The 10,000-nt window shown below is 53.7% G+C and overlaps 1 protein-coding gene across 2 annotated transcripts; it reads right to left on the reverse strand.

Annotated features, from left to right (window-relative positions):
• Positions 1-1,440: 1,440 nt before the first annotated feature.
• Positions 1,441-9,551, reverse strand: cmtm6 (CKLF-like MARVEL transmembrane domain containing 6). Of its 2 annotated transcripts, XM_055163619.1 has the most exons (5): positions 9,396-9,551; positions 8,001-8,151; positions 5,669-5,845; positions 2,492-2,590; positions 1,441-2,348 (listed from the first exon to the last, which is right to left on the reverse strand). In XM_055163619.1, the coding sequence occupies exons 2-5, from the start codon at positions 8,112-8,114 to the stop codon at positions 2,193-2,195; spliced, it is 546 nt and encodes a 181-aa protein (XP_055019594.1). In that variant the 5' UTR covers positions 8,115-8,151; positions 9,396-9,551; the 3' UTR covers positions 1,441-2,192. The 2 variants fall into 2 exon arrangements, with proteins under 2 accessions (XP_055019594.1, XP_055019595.1); XM_055163620.1 differs by lacking the exon at positions 5,669-5,845.
• Positions 9,552-10,000: the final 449 nt, after the last annotated feature.

Below are 10,000 nucleotides of genomic sequence, written 5' to 3' on the forward strand. Positions count from 1 at the left end.
TTCTTTGTGTGACATGTTCTTCTTGTGTGACATGTTCTGTGTGTGACATGTTTCTGTGTGACATGTTCTTTGTGTGACATGTGTGACATGTTCTCTGTGTGACATGTTCTCTTGTGTGACATGTTCTCTTGTGTGACATGTTCTCTGTGTGACATGTTCTTCTGTGTGACATGTTCTCTTGTGTGACATGTTCTCTTGTGTGACATGTTCTCTTGTGTGACATGTTCTCTTGTGTGACATGTTCTCTTGTGTGACATGGTCCATGTTGTTCTCTCTGGTTTTAGATTTTGCTGCATAAACTCTGAACTGAAGCAGAACACAGGGAGATGTACGTGGAGCAGGTATCTGTACTTTACTCGAGTACATTTTACAGTGGGTACTTTTTACTTTTGCGTCAGTACTTTCTGAGAGCAGGAGTTTGTACTTTTGTACTTTCTACTTCACCACATTTTAATTTGGAGCTGCACAAAAGGCTGAGGTGTTTTTTTCAGTTTTTTTTTGTTTTTTATCGAGGTCGAAGCTTCAGAAAAACACAAACACAAAGAAAAAGATCAAATAATAATTCAGTTGAACAAAATCAGCACAACTGAAGCTTCATTAGAGCTCGAACTCCAACTCAAATACTTCTACTTTTTACTCTTTAATACTTTTACTTAAGTAAATTTTTTTCATGTGATACTTTTACTTTTACTCGAGTATTTATTTGTTTCAGTATGTGTGCTTTTATACTTTGACTGAAGTAACAAAAGCGAGTACTTTTCCTTTGTTCCCCCTCAGAGCTCTGCACTTCTTCTTTATTCGAGTCTTTTTTCTACTTGAGGAGTTTAAAGTCACACTGTGGAACATTCAGGCAGAGCAGCGTCATCTCCATTTAAACGTCTGTGTATCATTTTCCATTCATGACTGCCCCCTGCAGGAGGCCGGCAGTATCACGACACACATCACTTCAGTATTTTAGGATTGAATTTTCTTTTTTTCTTCATTTCTTTTTATTTTATTTTCCTTTTGTATTTATTATTTATTGTTTTGTTTCTTTGTTTTTCTTTAACCAAAAACTGAATCTCAGCTCATTAAAAGAATCGTCAGTGCAGCAGCAGCAGCGACGACTCGGGGGGTTTGGGTTTTTCTCACATCAGCAGAGAAAATAAAAGTGTAACTCGTGCAGATGTTCAGACGTTCACACTGAAGTTTGTGCGTCTGGAGACGATCGTTTAAAACTGTGGAAAAAATAAATAAACTGAAACAGACTGAAACATGTGAACTTCAGACAAACACCACATCGTCTCAATTGGACGTCGTTTGTTGAGCTAAAACTTGTGTGAATATAAAAGATTCTTTTACACAAACCGGGCGGCGGCGCTTTGAGAAGGAAACGAGCAGAAGCTTCGTCGAGTTTCTCCTGGATCAGGTTTGATTTAAAAAAGAGAAAATGACTCAGACTTGGGCAAATTTCTTTTAATAAAAAAAAAGGATTGTCCAGAAACACAGAGACAGAGGATAAACACACACACACACTCGCCCACACTCGCCCACACTCTTCCACGCACTCGCCCACACACTCGCCCACACACTCGCCACACACTCGCCCACACACTCGCCCACACACTCGCCCACACACTCGCCCACACACTCGCCCACACACTCGCCACACACTCCCACACACTCCCCCACACACTCCCCCACACTCGCCCACACTCTTCCACACTCTTCCACACACACTCGCCCACACACTCGCCCACACACTCGCCACACACTCGCCCACACACTCGCCCACACACTCGCCCACACACTCGCCCACACACTCGCCCACACACACACACTCTCGTCCGCAGAACCTCACAGTCGCTGGTTCAAATTTCAGAAACATGACATCATCAGGATTAAACGGACTGAAAAAATTCAGCACAAAAACAGCACAAAAATATAAGAATTCATAGAAAAGTTTGGACCTGGGTTAGTCCTGGTTTGGTCCTAATTTGGTCCTGATTTAGTTCTGGTCTGGTTCTAGTTTAGTTCTAGTTTGGTCCTGGTTTAGTTCTAGTTTGGTCCTGGTTTGGTCCTGGTTTAGTTCTAGTTTGGTCTCAGATAAATTCATTAAGAAAATATTTTTTTTTTTAAATCTTAAAAGACCCAAGTCCACAGCTGAGTCCAGACCAAGTCCAGACCGGTTTCAGACCGAGTCCGGTCCTGGTTTAGGCCCCGTTCTCGTTGAGCTTCTCGGCCTCGGGGGCAGGGGCTTCGTTGGTCGGGTTTTCCTGGTTCTGGGCGGGTTTCCAGGGAAGTCCGTGAGTCCGATAGAAAAAGAACAGGTCCAGTCCGAAGAACAGAGACGCCAGGAACCCGAAGACCTGGAACAGAGACCTGCTTTAGTCCGGCTTTAATCCAATTTTAGTCCGGCTTTAGTCGGTCTCGGTCTGGTCTCGGTCTGGTCCCAGTCTGGTCTCGGTCTGGTCCCAGGTCTGGTCCCGGTCTGGTCCCGGTCTGGTCTTACCGCGGCGCTCTTCTCGAGGTTGGTGCCGCTGTTCTTGGCGCTGAAGCTGATGGAGGCGATGAAGAAAAGGACGAAGATACACGACGTGTACAGGAAGTCCTGAAACAACAAGACAGTCAGAGGCCCTCCCATGTGTGTCAGGGGCCCTCCCATGTGTGTCAGGGGCCCTTCCATGTGTGTCAGGGGCCCTCCCATGTGTGTCAGGGGCCCTCCATGTGTGTCAGGGGCCCTCCCATGTGTGTCAGGGGCCCTCCCATGTGTGTCAGGGGCCCTCCCATGTGTGTCAGGGGCCCTCCCATGTGTGTCAGGGGCCCTCCCATGTGTGTCAGGGGCCCTCCCATGTGTGTCAGGGGCCCTCCCATGTGTGTCAGGGGCCCTCCCATGTGTGTCAGAGGCCCTCCCATGTGTGTCAGGGCCCTCCCATGTGTGTCAGGGGCCCTCCCATGTGTGTCAGGGGCCCTCCCATGTGTGTCAGGGGCCCTCCCATGTGTGTCAGGGGCCCTCCATGTGTGTCAGGCCTTCCCATGTGTGTCAGGGGCCCTCCCATGTGTGTCAGAGGCCCTCCATGTGTGTCAGCCAGTGTGTTCCCATGTGTGTCAGGGGCCCTCCCATGTGTGTGTCAGGGGCCCTCCCATGTGTGTCAGGGGCCCTCCCATGTGTCAGGGGTCAGGGGCCCTCCCATGTGTGTCAGGGGCCCTCCCATGTGTGTCAGGGGCCTCCCATGTGTGTCAGGGGCCCTCCATGTGTGTCAGGGGCCCTCCCATGTGTGTGCCTGTGTGTGTCAGGGGCCCTCCCATGTGTGTCAGGGCCCTCCCATGTGTGTGTCAGGGCCCTCCCATGTGTGTCAGGGGCCCTCCCATGTGTGTCAGGGGCCCTCCCATGTGTGTCAGGGGCCCTCCCATGTGTGTGTCAGGGGCCCTCCCATGTGTGTCATGGGCCCTCCCATGTGTGTGTGTCATGTGTGTCAGGGGCCCTCCCATGTGTGTCAGGGGCCCTCCCCGTGTGTGTGTGTCAGGGGCCCTCCCATGTGTGTCAGGGGCCCTCCCATGTGTGTCAGGGGCCCTCCCCGTGTGTGTGTCAGGGGCCCTCCCCGTGTGTGTGTCAGGGGCCCTCCCCGTGTGTGTGTCAGGGGCCCTCCCATGTGTGTCAGGGGCCCTCCCCGTGTGTGTGTCAGGGGCCCTCCCATGTGTGTCAGGGGCCCTCCCATGTGTGTCAGGGGCCCTCCCATGTGTGTCAGGGGCCCTCCCATGTGTGTCAGGGGCCCTCCCATGTGTGTCACGGGCCCTCCCATGTGTGTCAGGGGCCCTCCCCGTGTGTGTGTCGGAGGCCCTCCCCGTGTGTGTGTCGGGGGCCCTCCCCGTGTGTGTGTCGGGGGCCCTCCCCGTGTGTGTGTCAGGGGCCCTCCCATGTGTGTCAGGGGCCCTCCCATGTGTGTCAGGGGCCCTCTCATGTGTTTCAGGGGCCCTCCCATGTGTGTCAGGGGCCCTCCCATGTGTGTCAGAGGCCCTCCCCGTGTGTGTGTCAGGGGCCCTCTGTGTGTCAGGGGCCCTCTGTGTGTCAGGGGTCCTCCCGTGTGTGTCAGAGGCCCTCCCCATGTGTGTCAGGGGCCCTCCCCATGTGTGTCAGGGGCCCTCCCATGTGTGTCAGGGGCCCTCCCCATGTGTGTGTCAGAGGCCCTCCCATGTGTGTCAGGGGCCCTCCACGTGTGTGTGTCAGGGGCCCTCCCCTGTGTGTGTCAGGGGCCCTACCCTGTGTGTGTGTCAGAGGCCCTCCCCGTGTGTGTCAGAGGCCCTCCCCGTGTGTGTCAGGTGCTCTCTCGTATGTGTGTCGGGTGCAGGTGTGTGTCGGGTGCAGGTGTGTGTCGGGTGCAGGTGTGTGTCGGGTGCTGGTGTGTGTCGGGTGCTGGTGTGTGTCGGGTGCAGGTGTGTGTCGGGTGCAGGTGTGTGTCGGGGGCCCTCCCATGTGTGTCAGGGGCCCTCCCATGTGTGTCAGGGGCCCTCCCATGTGTGTCAGGGGCCCTCCCATGTGTGTCAGGGCCCTCCCATGTGTGTCAGGGGCCCTCCCATGTGTGTCAGGGGCCCTCCCATGTGTGTCAGGGGCCCCTCCCATGTGTGTGTCAGAGGCCCTCCCATGTGTGTCAGGGGCCCTCCACGTGTGTGTGTCAGGGGCCCTACCCTGTGTGTGTGTCAGGGGCCCTACCCTGTGTGTGTTTCAGGGGCCCTCCCCGTGTGTGTCAGAGGCCCTCCCCGTGTGTGTCAGGTGCTCTCTCGTATGTGTGTCGGGTGCAGGTGTGTGTCGGGTGCAGGTGTGTGTCGGGTGCAGGTGTGTGTCGGGTGCTGGTGTGTGTCGGGTGCTGGTGTGTGTCGGGTGCAGGTGTGTGTGTCGGGTGCAGTGTGTGTGGGTGCAGGTGTGTGTCGGGGGCCCTGCCATGTGTGTCAGGGGCCCTGCCATGTGTGTCAGGGGCCCTCCCATGTGTGTCAGGGGCCCTCCCATGTGTGTCAGGGGCCCTCCCATGTGTGTCAGAGGCCCTCCCCGTGTGTGTGTCAGGGGCCCTCTGTGTGTCAGGGGCCCTCTGTGTGTCTGTGTGTCAGGGGTCCTCCCGTGTGTGTCAGAGGCCCTCCCCATGTGTGTCAGGGGCCCTCCCCATGTGTGTGTGTGTGTCAGGGGCCCTCCCCATGTGTGTGTCAGGGGCCCTCCCATGTGTGTCAGGGGCCCTCCCCATGTGTGTGTCAGAGGCCCTCCCATGTGTGTCAGGGGCCCTCCACGTGTGTGTGTGTCAGGGGCCCTCCCCATGTGTGTGTCAGGGGCCCTCCCCGTGTGTGTGTTCAGGGGCCCTACCCTGTGTGTGTGTCAGGGGCCCTCCCCTGTGTGTGTTTCAGGGGCCCTCCCCTGTGTGTGTGTCAGAGGCCCTCCCCGTGTGTGTGTCAGGTGCTCTCTCGTATGTGTGTCGGGTGCAGGTGTGTGTGTCGGGTGCAGGTGTGTGTCGGGTGCGGTGTGCAGGTGTGTGTGGGTGCAGGTGTGTGTCGGGTGCTGGTGTGTTGTCGGGTGTGTGTCGGGTGCAGGTGGTGTGTGTCGGGTGCAGGTGTGTGTCGGTGTGTGTCGTGTGTGTCGGGTGTGTGTCGGTGCAGGTGTGTGTCAGGGTGTGTGTCGGGTGCAGGTGTGTGTCGGGTGCAGTACCAGGGCGCTCCAGCGGGCGACGCCCACTCGTCGGTGGAGGGCGGTGGCCAGGAGGACGAGGAGCAGAGTCGTGAAGAGAAACGCAGAACAACTGACGAACTCGAAGAAATACAAAGGTCCACAAGACGCACAAGAAGAAACGAGCTCCTCCTGCACGAAGGCCACGAACGACAGCACCTGAGGACCAGAACCAAGACCAGGACTCAACCAGGACTCAACCAGGACCAGAACCAAGACCAGGACTCAACCAGGACCAGGACTCAACCAGGACCAGAACCAAGACCAGGAACTCAACCAGGCAGACCAGACCAAGACAGGACAGACCAGGACAGAACAAGACCAGGACTCAACCAGGACTCAACCAGGACCAAACCAAGACCAGGACCAACCAGACCAAGACCAGGACCAGGACAAGACCAGGACTCAACCAGGACAACCAGGACCAGAACCAAGACCAGGACCAGGACTCAACCAGACCAGACTCAACCAGGACCAAGACCAGACCAAACAGGACAGAACAAGACCAGGACTCAACCAGACCAGACCAGAACCAGGACTCAGACCAGGACCAGAACCAGGACCAGAACCGAAGACCAGGACTCAACCAGGACCAGAACCAAGACCAGGACTCAACCAGGACCAAGACCAGGACCAGAACCAAGACCAGACTCAACCAGGACTCAACCAGGACCAGAACCAAGACCAGGACTCAACCAACCAGACCAGAACCAAAGACCAGGACCAGACCAAGACCAGGACTCAAGACCAGACCAGGACCAGAACCAAGACCAGGACTCAACCAGGACTCAACCAGGACCAGAACCAAGACCAGGACTCAACCAGGACCAAGACCAGGACCAGGACTCAACCAGGACCAGAACCAAGACCAGGACTCAACCAGGACCAGAACCAAGACCAGGACTCAACCAGGACTCAACCAGGACCAGAACCAAGACCAGGACTCAACAGGACCAGGACCAGAACCAAGACCAGGACTCAACCAGGACCAGAACCAAGACCAGGACTCAACCAGACCAAGACCAAGACCAAGACCAGGACTCAACCAGGACCAAGACCAAGACCAGGACTCAACCAGGACTCAACCAGGACCAGGACCAGAACCAAGACCAGGACTCAACCAGGACCAAGACCAGGACCAGAACCAAGACCAGGACTCAACCAGGACTCAACCAGGACCAGGACCAGAACCACACAGATCAAACACAAACAGGAGTGTGTGACACGAGTGGGTTTAGTGTGTTTAGTTCTGCCCTGTCACCACCGGGTTCACAGTTTTAAAAGTGCGTCTGGTTCTGTGGCCTGAGCCGCTGTTTGGGTCGGTCCAGGATCTGGATCTCGAGACCCGGACGTGGATCTGGACGAGGATCTGGACGAGGATCTGGACGAGGATCTGGACGAGGATCTGGACCCGGGTCCAGGAGAAGCGGATGTTTTGTAACAAACTTTTTGCTGAGACTTAAATTTCACTTCTCATTTTAAAAAACGGTCACAAAACGAGATTATGAAACAGACCAGGACTAAACCAGGACTAAACCGGGACTAAACCGGGACTAAACCAGGACTAAACCAGGACTAAACCAGGACTAAACCGGGACTAAACCGGGACTAAACGGGACTAAACCGGGACTAAAACCAGGACTAAACCAGGTCTAAAGGACTAAAACCGGGACTAAACCAGACTAAACCAGGACTAAACCGGGACTAAACCGGGACTAAACCGGGACTAAACCAGGACTAAACCGGGACTAAACCGGGACTAAACCGGGACTAAACCAGGACTAAACCGGGACTAAACCGGGACTAAACCGGGACTAAACCGGGACTAAACCAGGACTAAACCAGGTCTAAACCGGGACTAAACCAGGTCTAAACCGGGACTAAACCAGGTCTAAACCAGGACTAAACCAGGACTCAACCGGGACTGGACCAGGACTAAACCAGGACTAAACCAGGTCTAAACCAGGTCTAAACCGGGACTAAACCAGGTCTAAACCAGGACTAAACCGGGACTAAACCAGGTCTAAACCGGGACTAAACCAGGTCTAAACCAGGACTAAACCGGGACTAAACCAGGTCTAAACCGGGACTAAACCAGGTCTAAACCGGGACTAAACCAGGTCTAAACCAGGACTAAACCGGGACTAAACCAGGTCTAAACCGGGACTAAACCAGGTCTAAACCAGGTCTAAACCAGGACTAAACCAGGACTAAACCGGGTCTAAACCGGGTCTAAACCGGGTCTAAACCGGGACTAAACCAGGTCTAAACCAGGTCTAAACCGGGACTAAACCAGGACCAAACCGAAACTCACCACTTGGGCGAGTTTGAGGAAGAACCTGCTGAGGTCCAGGAGGTCGTTTGGAACCAGGAAACATTTGTCTTTTGGATTCGGCGCCGTCGTCGGGGCGTAGACGGTGTCGGCCATTTTGACTCTGTCACAATAAGAGTCCTACTCCAGCACCCTGTCAAAATAAAAGAGCAGAACGTCACCGCAGAGGCCTCCAGAACCGGACCAAGACCCGGACCAAGACCCAGAACCAGACCAAGACCCGGACCAAGACCAAGACCAAGACCCCAGACCAAGACCAAGACCCCAGACCAAGACCAAGACCCGGACCCCAGACCAAGACCAGGATCCGGACCAGACCTAGAACCAGACCAAGACTCGGACCAAGACCAAGACCTGAACCCAGACCTGGACCCCAGACCAAGACCCAGACTAAGACCCAGACCCAGAGTTAGACCCCAGATCTAGACCCAGACCCGGACCTGGACCCAGACGAGTGTGAGACACTTGGGCTGTGCAAAAATATCAAAATATCGATATATCGTAAGGTTTAATGTGATGATTCAGTATCGATATCGTGGGCTGCTGTATCAATATCGACAAGAGGATTGTTTTGGTTTATTTATTAAATTCTTTTGACATTTTCTGTTTAAATGTTTGTTTCATTTGAACTTTACACAAAACGAGATTTAACCAAAACTTTTAGTGTCACATGATTTAGAATTTTATTTATATTGAACCGTATCGAATCGATTTGAAATATATCGAATCAAACAGAAAGGGCACTGTATCGAAATATGTATTATATGGTGGCAGGTATCGTATCGGCAACTTCTGAACGATACCAGACACAGTACAGACGCGTGAGGTACAGACGCGTGAGGTACAGACGCGTGAGGTACGCGTGAGGTACAGACGCGTGAGGTACAGACGCGTGACCCGTTACACGGACGCAGTGGACCGGGCGCGTGGGACGCACATGCGCACTGATGATGCTGAAGTTTGGGCTGAGACCAAAATGTGAAACCGCAGCGAGAACAGTGAAAAAACACGAGTTAAACCGGGACAAACCGGGTAAAAGCGGGATAGAACTCACGAACAAACTCCGAACTGACCCAGAACCAAAACCAGAACCAAAACCAGATCCAAAACCGGGACCAAAGCGAAACTTAACGCGTGGAACATCACTGAACGTGGCACCGTTTAAACTCCACTGCGGCTTTAAAAGAACTGAACTAAAGACTAAACCAGGACTAAACCAGGACTAAACCAGGTCTAGTCCAGGTCTGGTCCAGGTCTAGTCCAGGTCTGGTCCAGGTCTGGTCCGGTCCTGGGTCGTGCTCCGGGGCTCCGCCTTGGTCCCGGGGCGCGGCGTCTCCCGGAGCCGCGTCTCTGTGTCTCTGTTCGGGCTGGACTCACCTGGTCCGGTCGGTGTGGCTCGGTTCGGCTCGGTTCGTGTCCGGTGGGGTCTGTGCACTTTTGTCCGTGTTTATCGTGTTTCTGCGCTCAAACTTCCGCGTCCGCTTCACTTTGCGTAAAACTGTGCGCAAAACCGCAGAGAGCTACTTCCGCCGGGCCCTTCACGATAAAAGCACAAAAGAACAGTTTTATTTTGAAAAGTAGATTAACTGGACTCCGCTTTGGGGAGTTTCCTGTTTAACAAAAAAAAAAAAAAAAAAAAACACAGACGCGTCAAAATGAAAAGATTTAAACTCTGCGCCGTGTTTTTTCTTTTTCTCTCGTCCATCCATCCATTTTCTTCCGTTTATCCGGGCTCGGGTCTCGGGGGCAGCAGCCTAAACAGAGACTCCCAGACGTCCTTCACCCCAGACACTTCCTCCAGCTCCTCCAGTGTGTCCTGGCTCTTCCCCGGGGCCTCCTCCCTCTCTCGTTATTGAGTTTTATTTTCAAGAACCAGAGCAGAGTTTTGATTTCGTGTTTTATTTCACATATTTTGTGTTTTATTTAAACATTTTTTGAGTTAAATCCTGCGCTGTTTGATTTTAGTTCAGTTCCTGCATCTG

This window comes from Boleophthalmus pectinirostris, unplaced genomic scaffold (genome assembly GCF_026225935.1).
Source record: "Boleophthalmus pectinirostris isolate CB_2022bp ecotype Guang Dong unplaced genomic scaffold, ASM2622593v1 HiC_scaffold_6, whole genome shotgun sequence".
In the NCBI taxonomy this organism is placed as follows: domain Eukaryota; kingdom Metazoa; phylum Chordata; class Actinopteri; order Gobiiformes; family Gobiidae; genus Boleophthalmus; species Boleophthalmus pectinirostris.

Bases quoted from the DNA above. Each gene is read 5' to 3' on its own strand.
- cmtm6 (XM_055163619.1), bottom strand. From the start codon at position 8,114: ATGGCCGACACCGTCTACGCCCCGACGACGGCGCCGAATCCAAAAGAC. The intron at 2,591-5,668 runs GTACTGCACCCG...TTGTTGTTTCAG, and splicing joins TCGCCCGCTGGAGCGCCCTG to GACTTCCTGTACACGTCGTG. The intron at 2,349-2,491 runs GTAAGACCAGAC...TCTCTGTTCCAG, and splicing joins ACCTCGAGAAGAGCGCCGCG to GTCTTCGGGTTCCTGGCGTC.